The sequence below is a fragment of the Gavia stellata genome, chromosome 15 (assembly GCF_030936135.1).
Source record: "Gavia stellata isolate bGavSte3 chromosome 15, bGavSte3.hap2, whole genome shotgun sequence".
Taxonomy (NCBI): domain Eukaryota; kingdom Metazoa; phylum Chordata; class Aves; order Gaviiformes; family Gaviidae; genus Gavia; species Gavia stellata.
The window spans coordinates 15,198,171-15,221,279 of NC_082608.1; the positions used below are offsets into that span (position 1 = coordinate 15,198,171).

Genomic DNA, 23,109 nt, shown 5'->3' on the forward strand with positions numbered 1-23,109 from the left:
AGTAATAAAATATTTATTCTTTGTGGAGCTAGTATAATTTTTTTTCGTTATTTCCATCTAACAAAGCACTGATTAAGTGCATGATTAGTACACAAGTCATGTCATCACCAACAAATTTGTAGTATTTTTCTGATAAGTAATTGTAGCGGTATAATTCATGAGAGAGAATACTTTGGTAAACTTCTTGTGAAAAGCAAGAAAACAGAGAGTCTTGTTTTCTCTGAGGCTGGTTAATAAACAGATATCAATATATGCCTAGAAAATTTGCAGGTTGGATTTCTGGGAGTGAGAAGTGATTGCATTAAAACTCACTGAATGTGCTTAAATGCACATAACTTTCATCCATCAGCATTATATTAATTTGTTCTTTCTCTGTGGCCATTAGTAAAAGACATTTATCTTTGTCATTCTTAACAGCCGCTGGACTTTGAGACCAAAAAATCCTATACTCTGAAGGTAGAAGCAGCCAACGTTCATATTGATCCTCGCTTCCTCAGTGGAGGACCATTCAAGGATACAGCAACAGTAAAAATTGTAGTAGAGGATGCTGATGAGCCACCAGTCTTTTCCTCACCTACTTACCTACTAGAAGTGCATGAAAATGCTGCTATTAACTCTGTGATTGGTCAGGTGGCTGCCCATGACCCTGATGTGTCTTCCAGTCCTATAAGGTAGTGCTGCTTTAAAGGTCTCTTTGAAAAAACTGCTGGCAGAATGCTAAGTATATTTTCCCATACATCATGTGACACTGTTCTCATGCCGGTTTATTTCTATGAAAATACTTTTATAGGGTTTGGTTTATGATGTTAGATGTATCAGTTCAGATCATTTTCAAAATCACAAAAATACTCCTTGCCACATGAGTAGTCTTATGAAACAGTAGGATTGTAATGAAAATAAGAAATAGGGTGTATGAGGTCTGATGGGGTTGAATCATCAGTGTGTATCTCTGCTGTTATTTTAAATAATCCGCTAGTGTCTGCATTAACAATACTGAGTTTGTTCCATGTAGTTGTAAGGTTGTCAAAACATATTTTGTATTCCTTTGGCTAAACCCATTCCTTGTTTAAAGGTAGAAAGTCAGAGATGATTATGCCCATATGACTTTTGCATCTTCGAGGTACAATATTTGTCCTTGAACAAAATCTGTTATTCTGGTTTCATCAGATCAGTGTTTTCTATCTCACTGTAATGAGCACACATCTTCCCCTCACTCTTTGTAATGGTTAGTATGGTATGATGCAAGTGTTCCCAAAACACATTTTGTTATGTATAGTACTGCCTGCTAAAAGCATTATGAAAACAAACACCAAAACATCAAATTCGTAGTAAAGATATGTTTGGAGAGAGTCTATTAATAATAATCATCACTGTACATTATTGCCTTAGGGAATTTAAGCTACACAAGCAGGCTTCAGCATTGTGAGGATGATGCTAATTGTTATTATCTATTAGTTAAGACCATTTGTTAATCATCGTCATTTACATCAGGTTTGTTGCAGAGCCAAACTTTAAACCTTTATTCAGGGGGCCTATATGTTGCATATCATATTTTAGTATTTTCGGAATTAGAAATTCAGATTTTCCAATATGTTTGGATGTATTAGAACTTGTGTATGAAGATGTTGGAGAGTATGTTGCAGCCTGTCATTTCTAAATCATCCTTTCAGAACTAGCTAAATGTAGCATTAACTATCACAGATTTCTATACAAATGAATTGATTAATATATTTTCTACAGCAGTACACAAGCCAGATGGTATTAATAGGCACTGAATTTATTTTCTTACCAGAGAAGCTCTCAGGATGATCAAAGATCGTGATCTGATCATAGAAACAGGAAATAAATGAGGGTAGTTACCCAGGTTAGAAAAATGTTACATAAACAGAAAAAAAGTAATATAGAATGCACAGAGTTTGATCTATCCCAATTTAAGTAGTGGCTCCGCCCCTAATTTTATTACTGCTGTCCGCTGGCATCTGTGAAAAAGGGCTTGCACTGCCGCTACAAAGATAGGGTCTTCTGAGGTGTGTGAAACCAGCCACGGTGACAGCAATTTGGCTTTCTTCCCTTTATTCCAGCTCAATAGTAATTTCTCTTTCAATTTAACCTTCGTTCCTTCCCTCTACCCTGTTCTGCTTTGCTCTTGGCTTGGCCCTGTGCTCCTCTGCCTCTTGATTGTGTCCCCTTTGTTCCTCATCTCAACCTGTCTTCAACTCTGCTTCAGTTTTACCCTGGCTATTTTTCCAGTCTTGCTCTGTTTCCCTGGAATTCTTTTCTAGTCCTGCCCCAAACTCATAATAGTTTAGAACAGCTACCTATGTCCTAAAATTGAGCCGCTGTTTTTTTCCAAGCCCAAAAAATTGAACTGAGTAAAATATTTACTTAATTTCCGTTTTTTCATCATTTTATACATAAAGAGATTTTCAATCTTTTAAAAGCAAAAATACTGTATATGTGCAAACCGAATTAGAATGTTATTACTTATCAAGTCATATAGAAACAATTGATATACATGAAACAGAAATGGCCAAAATTCATTACATTTAAACAAAAAGGTAACTGATTAGTGTGATTTATATCTTCTTTAAAAATATTATCTGCAGTACTTTATAAGATTTAATTTATCTACGGTATTGGCTTGATAGCTAATTAAGGAATATACAGAGCTCAATTTTCTATGCAACTTTTTTTTTCTTTGCTCACCTGATTAATTTGGCTTTATCTGGGATAGCTCTGGAAAGTCCAAATTCCTTTTTTACATTTTTTGAATGAAAAATATTTTAAGACAAAAAAAAGGAGATTTCAAGTTAGTAATTCTACTATTATGGGAGCAAAAGTATTCATCAGTGACAAGTAGGGATCAGAAATGCAGTTACTTTCGTTCCAATTTAGAACAAAATTGGAACATGGCAGGTTCTAACAAAAATATGTGGAAGCATCATTTTGTTGTATTAGAATGTTTCATTTTGATTGTGGATTTCAAGTGTTTATTGTGTTACTGCATCAGGTATATGAGGTAAATTTTATGTGTATGTTCTATGATATACTTTCAAAAATATTAAACATAAGTTAAAAATTTGAAAAGCAGAATTAAAACATTCTGTTCTAAAAATAATGGACTGTTTTAATACTGTCTGGCCATTTTTAAATGTATTCTTCTTCTTTAAAACAGAATTTTAGGAAGCAACAACCAATTGCATTTCAAGTAAATTATATTTTTCAATAGATATGTGTTCTATCGATATTTTGGTTAGACAGAGCTTTTGTGTACAATTTTTATAAAAACCCTAGCAACACAAAGGAAAATATGAATCACCTTATGTGCTACCAATACCACATCTGCTGCACATTAGTCTTACACACAAAGACAGCAAACTCAGACTATTGCAGTACCATAAATGAAATAAAACTTGCATATCTCTGAACATGGAAATAGTCTGATAATGGAGTCATGAGACAAAACATTAAAGAATTTAGAAAAATTATTGTAGAAAACAGCTTGGAAAGAAACTTGTCCTAGGTTTTCTTTTTTTTTAAAAAAAAAAAGTTTAACCTCATTTCTATCCAGTACAACAGTACTCTTTTTTTATGCTTGCTTATAAGGGATGAAACATATTCTCTGATCTTTCCATCACTTGATCTGAAAGACATTAAGCCTATCATAGATTTACAAGCAGGTGTATAGATGGGTTACCAGTCTGGTTCTGAATGTGCCCACCTTATGGAAATACCTGAAGAGGGTTATTTAGCAATGTCTTGTGTCAAATGCAGAGGTTTGGCTGTGGTTATTAGTCTGACATCTCTGTATCAGCCAAAGAAATTTAGACACCTTTAGATGGATGGGACTAAAGGCTGCATATGTTGTATGGGACTTTTCTCATTGTTGTTGTAGAGCCCTAATTGTGGATAAGCAAAGGCATCTTTGAATGGCTAAGTGGTAATATGATATTCAGATGAATTATGCTTTCATTATCCGTTTCTCCAATGTACATGTACTATTCCTATCAGTCGTTAGGTTAGTCTAACTATTTTGTATCTTTCATAAGCCAGTATTTTTAAAATAAGCAGCAAAATTTCTCTTTATTTGCTCTTCTGCTGTGCACGTTGCTTAAGGGCCTGGCTCACTTTTAAGTCCGATGGTGAAAAGGATTTACAAATTTGGCTAATAATTGTAAACACAGTCAGTAGTTTGTCTTATTCTAGCCTAGTTGTTTCAGAAGCATGCATCAGTGGCTCGCATCATACTACATCTAGACCACATGCATCTCTTTTGGGAAAGGGACCCAGTGAATTCAGCTAAGCTAGTTGTAAAGCTTTACTGTAGTTTATTTAGTAAGGGTGGTACATTCTGGCTTATAGTATAATTAGGCTTGAAAGATCATTGTCTATTAGCATACAAGTCTACTGCTTCCAGTAGTACTTATTTCATGTTTCTGTTGTTATTTTATAACTATGATCTATTTACCTACAGTGAATTATCTTGGATAAAGCATGATCCAAGTGCATAGAAAAAAACATGAGTAATAATCTTTCCTCCTATACTGTCTCTGCCCTCCTGTAAATAAATCACTGCCCTGCAGTGTCTTTCTCTGTGGAGAGAGAAGCTTCACTGTGGCAGGTTTTCCCCATTCATATTGACAGAGATTTCATCTTTGGCAGCAGTTGATCATTTTCTTAATTCACAGCAGGCCTTCAAAACCTAGATACAGTATTTTCTGCCTCCCTAATGGTACAGCTGTTTATCTATCACTAAGTTGCATGTCCGATCTGCCTGGCATTAATAAACAATGGTGATTTACCACTGATGAGGTATCAGTACTGTGATTCAGATCTCAGCAGGTCGAGCAAAAAAGGATTTCTGCTCTTATTTACATTGGTGCAAATAAAGAGTAGATCAAATTAAGTTATAACAGCAATAGCAGTAGTGCAGGAGCAGGACTAAGAACCATTTTAAGTCTTCTGTTAAACCACTATGGGGTTATTCCTGTAATTGCCATAGCAGACCCATAAACTAACCAAAACTTCCCAATAACCTGTGCTGGGTTTATGGCAATTTCAAAAGATATTATTTCCCAAGATACTCTTTTCTCATTTTTAGAGAAATGTATGTTTTATGTATAGCTTATGGATTTGACAATGAATTCCCATTACAAAGAGTCACAATACCATTACCATGAAAAGGAAACTGCAAATGTATTGTTAGTTTTCCCAGGTTTATGACATTGCAGATTTTATTTTTTATTTTTGTATCAAATATTTATCAAATTAAAATCAGGAAAGGGTTTTACCTCTTTGTAGTCTTGTAAAGCCATGTAACATGTTAAAAATGTTTAATTTTGAATGCTGGTTTTGCATTGTGAATAAATACTGTTGGGATGAGATGAAATGCGATGTAATAAACTCCCAGATGTTACGCTCCCAGTTTTATAACTTCAAAAAATGTACTGCAGGAAGACAGTGAATGAAAGTTTAAAAAAGGATTGATCCTTAGAGAAAAACTGTGTCATCTCAATGAAATTTATGTCAAGCATAGGTCAACTAAACTTTAAATAGCATATAAGCATTTCATGTTTTGTTTTGTTTGTGGACTGTAAAAATTTCATAGATGTTTGATATCAGAAGAGTTCTTTCTGCATCATTACATAAATATCAAGAATTAAAAGATAGTTTTAAGTGATGACATCTTAAAAAAAGTTATCTTGATTACTGTCTTTCTCTTATTTTCTTGAGTGAAATCTTAAACATGTGAAAGTCTGTAAGATGTTTTTTACTAACTTCACTAGTACCAGAATTTTACTTCTAATACTTTAATTGGAGCTAGGGAGACATCAAAATAAGGTTAAGATACATTTTCAAAAATGATTGCCTGAAGTTAGGCACCTACAGCTTCATTCTTCCACATAAGTGACCTGATTTTCAGAAATGCTGAGGATAGTACAATTCCCATTAAACCATTGAGAACTAAGTATGTGGAGCTCACTAGAAAATCAGTTTACTTAAATGTCCAAATATAGATGCATGTGCTTAGCTTTAAGCACATATATTTGGAATTTTAGGGTTTTTTTTTTTTGGTACTCTTCTTAACCAAGCTACTTGTTTTCAAGTGAGTAAAACTAGTTCTTCTCCGAGTTTAAAAACAGAAAACTTAAATGTCTAACAAATCCCATCTCCTAGTTAAGCAGGGGTTTTCACTCTTAGTTCATTAGTTGTTAAGCACCTTACCAGTGTGATCATGCTAGCCTTGATCTTTAGCAATAGTCTTAAACATTTAAACTTTAAGATTTTGATAAATTTTCATTATTTAGAAATATTTTTTTTAAATTGAATTGTATCTTACTGAATGCATTGCACAAGCAATCTAATTGCAATGTATCTTTCATTCTAAATATGAAAATATCTAACACTGAAATAAAACAGATGAACACCATAATCCTAAGCTTTGAAAGCAGATCCTAATGCTATTTCTATCAAAATCAATTGTGTTATGCTGGAATGAGTTTGAGTTCATCAGAATACGTTTATTGTAGTATATAAAGGAACTTCCGAATCAGAACTTTTTTTGGAAATTGCTTATGATAAAGCATAAAACAGAATGGAGTAACTGATTTTCAGATAACTGTGCCATTGTCACTGTAGCAAAGCATGCTCTTGTTCTTTTATCAGTGAATTAACAGCATATTTGCAAAAAGTAGAAATGTAATGAGAAAATGACTGTCTGAGTCACTTTTCTGACCACTATATAACGTAATTCAGTCTGATACAGTATTCTAACTCACCCTATTATGCCTAGATATAATGCAGAACAGATGTAAAAGTTGTCAGTGCATGCTGTTAGGTTCTGTAATACATAGACACAAAGGCTTAAAAGCCTTTTATATAAATCCACAATTAGGATTCAGTAAAGCCCCTTGAAGTCAATTTTTGTTGAACCGTATCAATAGTTTATCACTAAACTCTCTCATTTCTCACTTTTCCTGTCAAAAAATTGGAAGGCCTAATTTTGTGATTTAGTTTCTTTTTGCGAATAATACATTAATAAAGTAACTCTGTGAAAATGGACAAACATTAAAGCTTTCCTGGAGATCGTGTTCTGAGCTTCAAATCATCATCCTGCTTAATGCACCGTTGGAGCACCTACTGCAGCTCTTCCCTGTTGTCAGGCTGGCTCTGTTTAGGCTACGAAATTTACCTGGACATTCACATTTGCAAACTCTGACTACCTGTCAGATGAAACTTGTTTTGTTAAAAATCAGTGATGTTAATCCATAAAACAATCAGTCCTTCAGTGTTTGAAGTGTTTTATAGGAAAATGGTGGTTCACTAACTGCGCGCTGCCCATGGAGCTGCTTGAACCATAACCATATAATATGCTTGGTGAATAGTTCATGCTTCATTAATCTGAAATTTATTGGTAAAATAATATTATTCAGCCCTTTTTAAAATAACCATGAAGCCCACCATTTTTGTGTGCTTAATACATTACTGTTGAAATTATCATTAGTTACTGTGAAATACCATAGAAATAATCTAATGTCTGAAAAATGTGATGGATTGTGTAATTAACTCTTGATCAGTACCGTTTTTCAAAGATGTTACACAGTGAACCTGAGGACATTTTATGACCTTCACACTGGGTATACAGCTAATTACTCCTTGGGCAATTATTATTAAGTTTTTTTAGTCTCAGTTTGTCATTTTGTCTTTTAAATTATTATGCTATTGAGCTTCTCAATCCATTTGGCTATAAAGCCACAGCTCAGAAGGCTCCCTAAATTGTCTTGTGATTGTATGGATTACACCAACTTCATTAAGTAGATTACAGGGATGTCTATTTTGTAGGTTTTCCATTGATCGGCATACTGACCTTGAGAGACAGTTCAACATTAATGCAGAAGATGGGAAAATAACTTTGGCAACACCACTGGACAGAGAAACAAATATGTGGCACAACATAACTATTGTAGCTACTGAAACTAGTAAGTATTTGTGTATACTGACTTTTAGTTCTGTTGGTTTTATAATTAATTTTAATGGCGTGTGCAGTGGAAACTGTATATAATTCGGTAAAAAGTAAAACACATTGGATTTTTAAATTACAGAATTTTTGAAAGAAAACAATTTCTGCTGAAGTTCCATTTCTTTTAGTTTTCAAAACTGCATTTTTTTCAGTGAATACAGTAGTATAGGTTTTGAAGAGATACAGGAGTACATTTGTACAGGGTATATAGGGTAAATGTTAAAAAATGTTTAAAAAAAACCAAAAACCAAAGGCTTATATTTAGTTAATTATAGTAAGACAGAAAAAATAAAGCTTTCCTTTTGCTGCTAATTCTTGCATGTAGAGAATAGGGTGATGTTAATGCTTCCTTTTCCCCTAGAGTATCTTTTCTAAAGGATATAGTGTTATGATACAGAACTTCTAATGCTCAGTTGCATAATGCTGTAGCTATGAACATAATGAATGGGAGGAAAAAATATGCTTATTTGGCCCATTTTTGTTGTCCAATATTTTTCTGTAGTACTTGCTTTCAAAAACAAACATGTTAGGGGTCTGTGACAGGTAACTGAAATGGCATACATAAACAAGAAAGGTCTGAATATAAGGTAAGCTCTCAACTTACAACCCTTGTAAACTGTATTCCCATGACCTACCTTAATAATTTGTGTATTTCATTGCCAGTAGTGCAGTAGTGCCAACAGTGCCCTGTTAATTACTGTTAAAACTTGCAGGCAAACACTACTTTCATAAATTAGCAAGAATACTTTCTGCTTGCAGGAAGGCCAAGCCAACACAGAGAATCAAACTACATAAGGAAAGAAAGTAAGCTCTGGTTTCATAGGGCATATTTTGCCCAGGTTAATATCAAACCAGTTAATAATTTTGATGTTTTTAAAGGAGAAAGATATAAAATTTCCATACCAATTTTCTCAAGACATGAGGAATGTCAGGTCATGAGATTTACCAGTGGCATGGAAAGCAGAATTATTAGTTTGTGATCCAAAGTTTTCAGACATTGGAGTAGTAAGATGTAAAGTGAAGTAATTTTACATTTTGTTTCCTCCAAAAAGTCAAAAAAGAGCAAAATAAAAAGAATAATTTTTCAAGAAACTCCTCCAATTCATTTTTTGATCTCCCTTATACGTGTGTGTCAGAGCAAAGTTAACAGAAGTGCACTTTACTAAGCCACATCAGAATCAAGTCTGCCTGTTGCATCTTCAGATTTTTAAAACATAATTGTGCTCAAGAATTTTGTAAGAAATCAGCCTTGTCATTAGACTTCATGGGAGCCTCAGCATCAATCACTATTGTAAAATTGCCTCTTATCAGACTAGCTGTGAAAATAATAACGCCAATCTTGTTCTAAGCATTTGTGTTCCTGCTGGTGGCTTATTTTTGCATTCCTAATATAATTATTTGACATTTACATAAAACAAGAGCTTAATTTCATAGACTACTGTCTTTGCTTATTTAAGAGAAATTATTTTTAAACTCTTCATGCAGAAACTAAATGTGTTCATAGAACTGTCAAGCAGGGTAAAATGGGCATTTTTGGATTTTTTTCCAACACAGTAATAAGCAAAATGTTATAAAATAACAGAAATCTCTTGGAGACAGACACAAGCAGCAAATGAAAATACGAAGTGTGTCATTACGATGCTTTCACTGACAGTAATATTAATGGACTGCTGACTTCTCCCATAAAAATGAGTATGTCAGCATTATTCGTACCGGAGCATTTTCTCTTCGTAGGCTAGCTGCTTTCCAGGTTCAGTTCAAGGCCCACCTCTGTTCCTGTGGGGCAATGATCAGACCATTTCATTGCCATTACACTTACTTACTAATCATAAGCCATGATATCGTTTTTTTCTTCTTGATTCCCAGCATGGTAGATCCTAAATACACCCTGATTTATCAACGCTTTCATAGATAAACACCAAGTTTTGCCAAAACATAAATTACTATTTCAGAACTTCATGTTGGTAAGTTATCTGCAGCTAAATTTGTGCTTTAAGCACAGGTAATTTTTGGCAGTTTTCTGCTGTCACCATGACAAAGTTATTCTTTTGTATCATCCCCCAGCCACTGTCTCAGGCGGGAATCTTCCAAGACAAGATTGGTCTGGCTGAATTGAGCATAACTACTTCTGCATTTTCACCTGGCTTGAGGATGAAGATTTTTAGATTCCGACTGGCTGATCTCTTTGAAAGCGATCAGATTTGGAATGTCTATGGATAATTTTAAACATGCTACTTCTATTTAATCTGAGCACCCCAAAATGTGAGCTTAACCCTTTCATGTCTAGTAAAACTAGGAGTTGAAACACAAAAGCATGAGCCAGTGGGGACTGTGACTCTTCTTTGCCTCTAACAGGCAAAAGACCAGTTTGGGGTTTTTTTTTAGAAGGACATTTTCTTTTCCTATTCTTAGCCAAGTGTCTGGCTAGTTCTAATTCAGAACAAATTCATGCTATTGGTGACAAATAGTATTACCATCATATTCTGAGACCTGTGCAAAGTGAGACATTTTGGAGGGTGGCATTTCCCTCCTTTCACTTTCCCATCACAAGCAGATTCCTTCCAGCCTCTGTGAAGGAGTTTCTATTTGTCTGCAGCCTTTCTTCTTGGGTGGTTAAACTAGCCAGGCAGGCTAAGGACAAGTGAACTTCAGTGGCTTTCCCTCAGACAGTTGCCCAAACTTTTCTATTGCCTTTTTGTTGTGGTTCTCAAAATATGTAGACAAGTTTCATATAGTTTTATGCCTCCTGTTTAAGTCACAGTAATTACGTTGCATACTGGTTGCATGCCCCCTAGAGATAATTCTTCAAATATCTCATCCATCTGAATCTTTTTTTTGGTTACTAAAGATGAAACAATGCAAAGAGCAATCAGTGAAAAAGACTGGACTGAAAGTGATTAACATGGTACAAGTGATATTTAGGTGACAGTTTCAATATTTCAGACTTAGTTATACGTTTTCCATAAATACAGTGAAAAACCAGTAGATAAATTCCTTCTGCAGCTTTGATCCTCTCAAATACTCCCCTTAAATCTGTCTGCTCTTAAATGTTCCATTCCTTTTGCACATTTTTTTCTATTGCGTGATTTCTTATACTTCTTCCTTATATTGTCAGATTAATTTTTGGTTCTTAGTTGTTCAACTTTTTTCCTTTCTGGTCATGTAGTGACTCCTCTATGTTGATGAATTTTGTCACATGGATTTTTAAGAGAAGAGAATATTATAAAGAACTTTGACCTCTTTGAAAGATCACTCTGAAATACAGGCTTAGGATTTGCAGAAGAAATACATGTATTAACACTCATGGCAAGAGGAATACTGAAAGTTATTGCACCTATGAATTGATTCTTAAATTTTGTTTCTACATTGCTATACATCCAAGTTTACTCTGCTGAATGAGTCAGGAGCAGGAACATCTAGATGATTACAGGCTAGAGGAGGCAGGCTCACTGGCAAAATGACCTTTCCCTGAGAACGTACCTTTTGGTCTGTGGATGTAAAAGGTGAACTTTGTTTGCTGTCACTGACTGTGGACTTCAAATACTGGACTAATGAGATTTCTCATTGTTTTGTTGTGTAGTTGAGACTTATGTGGGCTTAAAATTGTATCCCAAGGTTGGGAGGTTTATTTTAGCTAGATGCTTGAGAGAACGGCAATGGATATAGCCTTGCTTTGTAAGTCAGGGCTGATTAAGCTGCTCGTATGTTTGGCCTCTCTGGAGCTATGCCCTGAACAGGAAAGGAATCTGGGGGCATATGCAAGTATTCTCTGAGAGCCTGAATTGCAGTGCAGTAAGAATGAATGATTAACTTACAGACATTTCTTTTGGTGCTTCTCTTTTGTGTGTACAAAGGCTCATCACGTCTTTGGTTCTTTGGTACTTTTTTGAAATGGAATTTTCTGCCATTCAGTAAAATCTAATACAGTCATGATTCTAATAGTCATATGTGATCCCATTCATATGAACACACAAATACATTTTTTAGTTTCTATAAGTTACAATTATAGCTATAACTACTGTTCACATTGACATGCTTGTGTTGCTTGCATTAACTGGTTAGCAATTTTGCTGGGCAGTGAAGCAGAGCAGAGTTCAGACTGGGCTGACCTCCTCAGTATTCTCTCAGTTTCTTGTACAGGTTTTGCAGTACTTACCGAGTTATGTGATGCCACTGCTATTCAGCTACTAAAAGAAAATCAAACGGCCATGATTTATTTATTAGAACATTTTTGCTACAGTTTGCACAGATTGTGAATGGAGTTCAGAATCACTGATCATTGAAGCTATCAGATTGTCATACATGTATAAGGCATATAATAATTAAACTCTCTCTTCTTTCTGCCTCTAACTCCATGGATTTCCATTTCCATTTCCATCTTATAACGGCTATAACAGCCACATTGCAGATATTTCTCTAGCATCCTTACTGTGTGCCTCATTAATATTAAGGAAATGCCCTATACTTCAGTCATTGCTGGTTAATTGATATAACAAAACCAGTAATAAATGGAGAACTAATGTAGTTTGAAACCAAAGTAAAGACTTATCTCAGAGAAACTGTTTTCACTTAGGCAAGAAAGAAGTGTATTAGTAACATAATTTAACTGCACAACATTCCTCCAATTTAAATATGAATATCCTGATATTGGCATATTCATACCTCCTAAACTGCAGCTGAGATCTGCTTGAGATACAGGATTCTACTGAGTTCTTTGAAAACCAAAAGCATACTATAATGTATTCACTATTAGCAATGCTTATCTGGAATTCTCTTTTAAAAAAGTGAGGTAATACTTTTCTCAAGAATATGTGTATTACGTAGTAGAAATTCATTGACTGATACCATAGATTTCAACAAGAAAAGACTTCTAAACATATTCCAGTTGGCAGCCTCTGAGATTTGTGAAAAACACACCAACAAATAACAGAAACCATGGCTTATAATCCTTAAAGACAACTAAATGATGATCCCTTTAAAGTCCCCAAGCTGTCTTTCACCTGACATAACATTGAGTGGGCTACTCAGGATTTATATTTTCTTCCTAGCTTTCTTATGACCATGAGTAGCACTGGATTTCTCAGGCTGCATTCAGGTCGAATAGCAGTTACCGTTTGTGAGGTACTACCGTGAGCATATTCAAGCATAGACAGGTTCTTTTATAATTAGTGTAGACTCAAGCCTTTTCAGACATACTGGGAAATACAGAGATGAAGTGTGCATCCATTTGCTCTGTTCCGTCAGGTTACAAGAAGTCTTTTCTAAAACTTCTTCCTCTTCTCACACTCTGTGCATCACATGCACAGACATGCAACAAATCAGTCTGCTGGGGAATTCCAAAGCCAGTGCAGGACTGCTTGGGAGAGGATATTTCTCTTAGCCTAGAGCAATGCTTTTAGCCAAGTTTTAAATCTCTGAATGAAGGGTTTTAATGGAATTTCTGTTTTCCTTATTCTTCAGGCACTGCAGTCATGGAGCTGTTATTTTCATTTTGATTGACTGCTTTATCAAATGATTCTTGGTATTCAGCTTCACTTCCCAAACAAAAAGTATACCAGTGTCTAGCTAAGCCCCCTGCCCAAGTCCTTGGCAAAGCACCAGAACTGCCACAACTAGTAGAAATTCTTGTGGATTATTAGTCAGAGCAATAGATGAAAATATAGACAAGATCTTGAAATGTAAATTGGGATTTGACCACAATAAATATTTTCCAGGCATACAGCATAGAAATCTCAAGGACAAAGCTGGGGGCTCTATCTGACAAAGGTAATTACCCATACCAACTGCATTCTTTAGAAACGAAGAAGTATGAGGCAATTTTATCACCTAATGGGAAAGGGCATAAAGCCAGAAAGACTCTTCATGGTTTACCAAGAATATAAATACAATTATTGAATCATCACCCGGCACATGCTCTACTAAAGTTATCTGTATTGTATATTCCTTTAAAAAAATGCAAGGACACTAATGAAAAATGAAGAGAGACATAATTACTCTTCAGAATAAGCCTTCAGCTACAGTGTACTTTTTAATGCCATGAATACCTTTGCTCATGCTTTCATTTATTTAATTTTATTTAGCCTTTTATTGTAAAAATTTCTATAGGCATTGTTAGCAATAATTTCAACATTTTAGGGAGTTACTTTGGTGCATCATATAATTTCCTCTAATTTAGGGCTGAGTAAATTTCAGTAAGTTTTAGAAAGAGAAGGAAATGAGCCTTTATGGAGTTTTAAACAGGAGAAGCTCAGGAATATTAACCTTCTTTGCTTGACAGTTTTTTCTCTGGCTTAGTGGAACTCAAACTAGGTGATCCATCATTTTTTCACAGAAACACAGTACTTAGTAAGGTAGTTTTTGTTCATTTGCACATAAATACAGGGTTACACAGAACTCCATATATTCTAATGGGTCACAGAGCATTTGCCATTGGTCAGTGGAGGGCTGGTATATTACGTAAAGCTAGTTTGCAGTTCTCAGCTAGGAAAGTGCATTCAGTCACATTGCAAACTTTCCCATTAGTGTTTTTCACAGCTCAAGAATAGCAGGAGAGGTGATCCACATGAATAATAGTATGGGAGTGGCCATATTATGAGGAAATATGAATGGGAATGGAGTGTACTTATAAACCAACCTCTATAAAATGGTCTCAGTAGTTCACAAGCAAGCATTAAATTTCAGGTATGGGATGCTGAATAGAAGTTAGCAACCTCTGATTTCAGAGGAAAACATGTAAGGCAGCTGTGAATAAAGCATCTGAGTAATTCAGAGCAAAAAAAAAAGTCAGACGAGGTAATAAAGATAATAATGGCAAGGAAAAGGAGAGAGATTTGCATGAACAGTCTAACTTTTTTTGTTTCTGGTTTCAGGGCATTGTAAAGCCAGGCTAGACATCTTAGTTCTAGATTTGCAAATGTTGATTTCACAAAAACATACTGGAATTGAGAATGCTATTCAAGGCTTAAAACACAAAAGGTTAGGATACTAGGTGGTGTTTTCGAAGGGAATAAGGCTTTCTGGGACACAAAGCAGTTAGGGATTCAAGTAAGGAATACAAGGATCATCAGTGAAAACCCACTTAACTAGTTCATGTGAAGTATGTTTGTTAATTACCTTGAGAAAACTGGAGGCATGGTTAAACTGACAATATACATATTATAATAGCAAAAGGAGTGCTTTTTTAAACTGAACAACTAACAATTGGCCATCTGCACTTTGAACATTTGAATTAGAATTTTTGAAGAAAATACGATTAATCTTAAAAATACTGTGTAGTTTGATAAGCTGAATTCATCTACTTCCAAGCAGAAAGTGGCTATCAAAAATCTCCACTGTTTTTTCTCCAAGGCTGAAGCATGAGACTAGGTCAGAGTAGAGGTTTGTAGCTGAGTATTGTTTTAGTCAATCTTCTTTAAGCACATTTCTTTCTAGAACAAAGACTCAAGAGTAGCATGCTTTGAGCTTCTAGTGAAGTTGCTGGATAGCAAAGAATGACAGTATTTTCTGGCTGAAAAACAGAGGAAAGGGTTTTTTGAAGGTACATACTGATATGCTAGGGAGATCTTATTGTTGAAGGTATGCAAGTAAGAATGGTTTGATGCTAAACTCCTAGAACCTCATTCAAATCCAGCAATATTTTATCAGTTAAGGAAGCATAAGAGTAATTAAATTGCACTGCTAAGAAAATCAGTCCCAGAAAGGAATATGAGCTCTAAAAATAATGACATTTAAATACTTCTGTAATAAGTTATTGTTTAATAAAATTTTTTATTAAAGCATTTTGATGTTTTGCCTATCAGTAAGGGAGGGATCATGAAATCATTAAAAATAAAAAAATCTAAATATTCCAGACATCTTGTCCTCAATCAGTTTGCTTATTGTTATTATTATTGCTGCTAGTCATTATAAAATTTCATAGCTAATTATAATTGACAATAAGACCTTGCCTATGTAAGTCAATGTTTTATAACATTATAATATGTATGATGTATTAGCATATTAACAATGTAATTGCTCTAAAGTGTGGGCCAGATTCCTGACTGGTTTATGCTAGCGCAACTCCCTTGATTAAGCTGGAATTGAGCAACACAGCAGCAAATCATGCCCTGGTACACTTGTTGTGTATTAAAACTTTTCTTCAATCAATTTTCTTCCTGCCTGTTCACTGGTTTATTTATTAAGGCAAATCCTTTTCTGTCACTTAATGGCACCATATTATTTTCTGGAATTTTTTTCTCATTGTTATATTTAGAAATTAAAACCTGTTACTTCCTCACAATGATTAAGGCATTATAATGCCTCAGAAAATCTGGAATCCTGATTAGGTTTGTTGTGCTGTGATTGACAAGAAATAAAGATCCAGTAGCATTTCATCATGCTGTTATTATTGCTAGTGTGTATAATAACGGTAACAGAAAGATGTGGTTCCCCTATGCTTTTCTGTTGTTTCCTGTTTTCCTAACTTTTTTTTTCCCTTCTTATTGGTAGCTGCCACAAGGAAGTGGAAAAAACTTTTTTCAAAATCTTTTAGTAGACTCTGACTTTTGCTAAAATGATAGGTCTGTAGAATAGTGCTTCCTAGTTGCAGATGTTTCCAGAGATTACAAATGCTATTGCTTATTCTTGAATTTGGGTATAAATTTTTCCTTTTTTTTTTTTTGATTTGCATTGATTTTTGCAAAAAAATGTAACTGTATAACTTCAAACATTTCTAGCTTGCCTTTCTTTATAGTTTATAAGTCCACTGCTGATAGTTGCTAAAACTTAGCCCATATTTTTAATTTTTGCACTCTTAACAATTCACCACTGAAATACGTAACATAATTCATTTACTGAAAGTGACATAACTGCAAACTGCATCCTGACTTGCATCCTCATTAGAGACAAATACGGCTCAATAACACAGTACTGTATACTGTGTTATACAGGGTTTTTTCCACCGGCATTTGTTTCAATTTGGTCTCTGGATAGATGTGTGGGTGGAAGGATGTTGGTGGTGTACTTTTTAAAATTTTTTTCCCTTAAGGATTTACGTAGGATCTGTGAATAAAACAGAATTGTTTTCATCGTCATAAACCTGACATGACTATAGCAGCTTCCAATACAACCCGCTCAAGCAGCTATACTTGTAATTTATTTTGAATTATGTATTTGTTTACTCAATATGATGTGTCACATATATCTTGATTATGTGTCACTATGAATATAAAGCTCACTGTGGTCAAAATTAGATATGCAGAAGAACAGTCTCTAAGGACATGCTGTTTGCATCCAGAGCTTCTGACAAGAGACAAGTGCCTGTAATTGCTACTCAAATATTGAAAAGGTGCTACGGTTTCTGATTAGGATGCCCCTTCTAACTCTTACCAAGCCTCATCCCATCCATTTGTTCCCCCTACTTTAACATTCCCCCTTCTCTCTCCTAGTGCATATCCCATGCAGTCTAATTACTCTTTTATGCAATATGTAGGTTACATGTGATGAGCACTCATGTGTTACCTAGTACATCTAGTATCTACTGTATTTTCTAGCATTTTCTTTTTGGAGTCCATGAAAATTAATGGGAAGTGGTGAAACTAAGGTGGGTTTTTCAAAACATAAACATCATGATTAAAGGGAGACTGTCATTCAAAGTGATTTATAATAACCAGAAACCCTTGAGTTTCTGGGTTGTTGGGTTTTTGGGAGGGTGGCACGGGGGGTGGGGGTTGCATATGCTTCCCATTCCCCTCCAGCTCTAAGGTGGGTATGAATTAATTTCAGCATCCTCTGCTCCCTCAAGGACAAAATTACAGCTCGCTTACCGTGGCCCCTGGTTCTCAATCACATTGCAACAGTGAATAACTTTTCCTCTCTTATTGTGCATGGCTAAATTTAAACAGAACAGTCTTTTGATTTTCCCTTATACCAGGGTTATGGTAGAAGAGACCCTGTTCCCAACTGTGAACTACATTTGAGGGGATGTTTTGCTTTTCCAATCTAGTTTTGCCTTTCAAGCCCTTTTGATCTATCTGTGCATTCAGACAAGACAATATCATGCATATACACCAAACAAAATATGATACTTCTGCAAAAAATTACAAACATTTCCCAGTTTTGCAAATGGATCTTTCAATTCACAGAGGATCAGAGGTAATTACAGAGCAACTATTTGTTTGGCTGCTGAATAACTGTACAGCTTAATGGTATGAAAATAACAAAGAGGTTGCATTTGAATGTCAAATTATAGCCTGCCCTCAGATAACCAAAATGGGGGCTTACTGATTCCATCAATAAATATTGTGTCTGTATGAAAAGAATATACTAACTTTTTTAAAATACCGTTTGATTATCAATATTTATGTATCAGTGTTGATACTTTGAAGTTAACAAAGTACCCAGTTTAAGTCCCTGTTTTAATTTAAATTATATTTACATTTTAAATCTTAAATTATTTTCAATGTAGGAAACAGATAATGTAATATTACAGACAAGGACTAGATTAAATTTCCAGAGTAGAAGAGATCTGACTAACTTCAGTAGAAACTGAATCAGGCCTTGAAGTGAAAGGGAAAAGTGCATACCAACATAGTCTGTTTACATTACTTTGCTACTACAATGGCAAGCAAAGAACTCAGTGCAGGGTTAGGTGGAATGTCACTGATTGTCACTGATTCGGTTGCACTCAATGATCTTAAGGGTCTTTTCCAACCTAAATGATTCTATGATTAAAAAAAATGATCCACATGCAGACATGTTTCATTTTTCTGCGAATTGTAGGTAATTGATTTGAAATTCATATTGGTTCTGGGCTATATTAAACAATTTTTATGTCTTGCATGCAGTAATGCAAAAAAAAAAGAAAACCCTACAGAAAATGAAAGTGAGTGAAAACTTTTTCTGAACAGGGCCTGAAGAATATGGCTTTATTTAATTAACGTTTTCTGGCATGGCTTGTGCATCTGTCACAGAAATTTTACTCTTTCTTTTTTCTTTTGGTATTATCAGCAATCTGAAAGTATAATCTGTCCTTTAGTCCCAAATTATACATCTTATATATTGATTAAAGGTAGGTGTGTGGCCTATCTTAGTCACCTCTTTTCAGATGGAGTTGCTGAACTTTGGAAACCTCTTAACTACAAATTCAGCTTTGAAGTCAAGGAATTGAAAATGTAGTCTGTCCTCAGTTTCCCCTCCTCCTTGTCCTCCTTTCCAGGATACGCAGTCGAAATACACTCCTCGCAATCCACCTGTTTAGCGGGTACGTATGGTTCTTCTGCATTTGTCCATGCCTGTGGAAGCATGCATTTTGCAAGAGTCTGACATCTTTTTCATGGCAATGAGAGGCAGAAGAGTGGACAAAAATGAAGGAGGTGGAAGATGTTGAGCAAGTCCTTGGTTAAACCTGTGACAGTCTACCAGTGAGGAAATAAAAATAGAATGTAACATAGTTTTGCTCTTGACTTGTTCATCTTTCTTCTGGAGACCATGATAAACTAAACTGAGTGATCTACTGAAAGGAGACAAAACTTTTCAACTCTATTGTTATTTTTTTCCCAAAGAATGACTTAGGGAGCAAACCCAAGAAATACGTTTCTCATCTTTTTCTTTCTGCCTCCCTCCTACACACATGTACATACAGAGACTCACCACAATCTGTAGTCCACTAATATGTTCCAGTGTGATGAAATAAATATAAATGGAACATTAATTTTGAAGCAGTGTTTGTTTCTTGTCTTAGCAACTTGTGCATAAACCTTTCTACTATGCACTGATATGTTTATATTATTTTATAGATATTGCACAACTCAGTATTTTCTCATCCTTTAAAAATACAAGCATTTCAGGGGGGATCTAAGTCTTCATGATGACCAGTCCTGTTTGCGGGTATTTTTTTGTTTGGTTGATTGAATTTTATCCTAATTCAGAAATAGCTTATGTTCTGTTATTTTTAACAGAAATATCGCCAATTAACGATGCCTTTTCCTGACAATTTCAGAGTCAGTTTCAGGCACTCAGTCGCTCTTGAATCAGATCATTACATAACACTTCAGGCAAATAAACACCATATTTGCTGCAGTACATGATTTCTATAGTTAAACTTCAACATAAATAAAATTTCAGTTTCACAATAGCATCTCTGTTTCTCAGGATTTTTGAAGTTAGATTTGTCAGTTTTATATGGCAAAAAATTGTTATAAGCTGTGGTGATATATAGTAAAGGATTTCACAAAGACAACAGCAACATAAACCCTAACAGGAGAAATAAACTTGTCCTGCATGTAGATTATCTTAGTAAAGTCATCAGATAAAACCTTGATAAAGTCATGGAGAATTGATCTATTAAAATACAACTTAATAAGTGTGAAATATAAAGGATGTAAAACAAGTGTTGTTGTTTTTATTAAGTCAGTGATTCAGATTTTATTTTGATTTCTCTGTTAGAACTAAGTCTTCCTCTACTTCTAATTTAAAATATTATTATAGTAGAAATTTCACTGAATCAGAGGAGCATGAAATAGCCATTTCCAAGCCATGTGGTGATGACAATAATAATAAAAGATGTGTTATTTTCTAGGAGTCTACTTCTATTAAGGTACTTAATTTTAGTTAAAAAGCAAGACAGCTTATGACTTTTTAAGGAGAACCTTGAAGTGATTTTGGATGATTTAATTAAATAAAGGAAAACTGGATTAAACTGGATTTCTTTGGGTTAAACAAATGATGAATTTCATTTTGTGCAGCCAATAATTCTCTTTCTTAAAGACCACTGCTCTTTAAGACCACTTGTATGTGTATCTGCCAAGGAAAGACAGTGGAGAAGTTTTAAGCATGTTTATGAAGTGTTTATGGGAGTTGAAAAGCTCCATTATATTCTGTTAGTTATGGCTCAAGACCAAAAATTTCATATATAAGCTCTAGTTACTCCTAGTATTACTTGCTGCATGCAGTAACAATGTTAACAATACTTTGTGCTTTGCGTTACAAATTTCCAATGATACATGCACATCTCGGGTATGTAGGGTTTTTCCAGGAAGGAAGAAATGTGTTGATCACAATAAGAACTAGCATGGGTCTGTAGCCTCCAAAAGTTCAGGTTTACAGACACTAAATGGCTTGATAATGGGATTTTTTAAATTTGACTTTGATTATCTCATCTACCTCTTCAATTTTGTATCAAACTCTGCCGCCTTTTTTAATCCTGAGTAAGTTTCAATAGGTATGTTACTCAAAGATGAGTACCAGCAAGGCGTGTATTTCAAGCTTTTAATATTCCAATAGAATCTTGAGAACTGAAGAGAAAAGCAGAAGAGCTTTTAAGGTGCTTATAATTCTTGTAAACCTTTCAATATGCATTTCTAAACTCAGCTGGACTTCCTGTTATTTTTGGAAATTTATTTATTATCACTAGTAAGTTCCCCTAGTTATTTTTGTATTGAGTCATCCTTTCCTTATATCTGTCTAGATGTTCCTTTCTTTGTGTGTGTGTTCATCTACAGCAGACTACTGGATCTTAGAACTGTGGGCAGTAATTGAGACTTCACCAGAGACATAAAAGAGCTGTACTTCTAGGAAATTATGCAGACAATTTGCATATGTGTTTCTTATAGCTACATGCTGTGCTGTGGCAGTGGTGTCCAAAGATGACCAATTGAATGTATTAGAAATTAAAAACTAAGCCTTCTGTGCAGCCTTACTCTGAAAAGAGTTTTGGTAAACTAGACTAGTGGAAATTTTCTCAATATTTTTTGATCTTGCAGCTCAGTGTGCTAAATTTTCAAACCAAGCTGTTGCTTCTCAAGTGACAGTCCTAATGATATACTTGTATTGCAAGATTCAAGGTAGGTCTTTTTAAACTGTGCATCACAATAAATACAGGTGATGAAGCTTTTACAAATTCGTTTAGTTCCTTAAGAGAGAGAGTCTAACTTTACACTCTTTCATGATTTTGCATAAAATAATGGATTGGAACTTAAGCAATCAGTCTTATTATCTACCTGGTACATCCTAGAAGACTCAGTCTCCCTTAGTTCTATTGACTGGGTGGTTCATTGGGGAAAAAAAAAACAAACCAAACAAAAAAACCCCGGTAATTAAAACTCAGTTTTGTCACTAGTTTAGAAAGAACTGACTCATGCAAATGAGGAAAAGTTCTGAACATTGCATACTAATGAGTATGAAGGCGGACACTATGCAGGACATTTGCCAATGCAAATGTAATAGTTTGTGCACTCTGTGGATCAGAGTGGATCCACTTCAATCACTTTCTGCTTTCAGTTCAAGGATACTGGGCACTGCAAATAGCAGTGGATTTAAACTTGAGAGGAACATCCTCTGCGTACATGTTTTACCACGGAGAAGTTTGCAGACATGACAAGTATGAAAATGGACAGATGAAACTATTTTATCTTGACAGTGTTTTCATCCACAAGTGAAATCTGGATTTGCTTAGTGAGATTTCATTAATTTGTTTGAATAAGTATGCTTAGGGTGATTTTTATTTACAGGGAAAACATTTAGCATAAAGTGAAATTTCATTGAAAAGTTTGCAATGACAAAATAATGCAGTGCACTCAGTGTGGTGGGCAGTACAAACAATAGATAAAATTCCCTCTCCACCTCTCTCTATCTCTTTCTCAACAGTAAATTTCATCATAGTCAGAAGAACCCTAATAGGCAGTGGATATCCCCTTGTTTGGAGATTTCCAAACCAGTTGGGTCTCTCTTGTGTTTAGTAAATTAATTTTTTAAATGAATTCTCATCAAGTTTCTAATTATAATATCTTTAAATTTAATGTTTGTATTTCTGATGAAAGACAAACATTTTGGGGGCAGTCACAAGGGACATGAATAATTTCTTTAGAAGCTTATCTAATTAATTACATTTCTCTGTAATGTCTTTAAAATTTGAACTGCCATCATTTCATTAATTTAGATAAAAGTAAATCTTTAGTGTTTAAATATGACACTAGTGCTGAGAATTCTGATAAGCTCAAGATTCATTGTCTGTATTTTTATCAAGTTAAGATAAAAAAATGTGTTTAAAATGTTTGGGATTCATGATTTGCATATTAACTTCTATTTTATTTCAAATACATTATTATTTCTTG

At 34.7% G+C, this 23,109-nt stretch overlaps 1 protein-coding gene across 3 annotated transcripts in view; it reads left to right on the forward strand.

Annotated features, from left to right (window-relative positions):
* Positions 1 to 23,109, forward strand: part of CDH8 (cadherin 8) — a 149,566-nt gene that overhangs the window by 92,589 nt on the left and 33,868 nt on the right. The window contains exons 8-10 of one of the 3 annotated variants that reach the window (XM_059825032.1): positions 418 to 671; positions 7,843 to 7,979; positions 19,215 to 19,259. In XM_059825032.1, coding sequence (XP_059681015.1) covers positions 418 to 671; positions 7,843 to 7,979; positions 19,215 to 19,259 — 436 coding nt within the window. Of the gene's footprint in view, positions 1 to 417; positions 672 to 7,842; positions 7,984 to 19,214; positions 19,260 to 19,660; positions 19,672 to 23,109 lie in introns of all 3 variants that reach the window. The other 2 variants (XM_059825035.1, XM_059825034.1) reach the window with 2 other exon arrangements.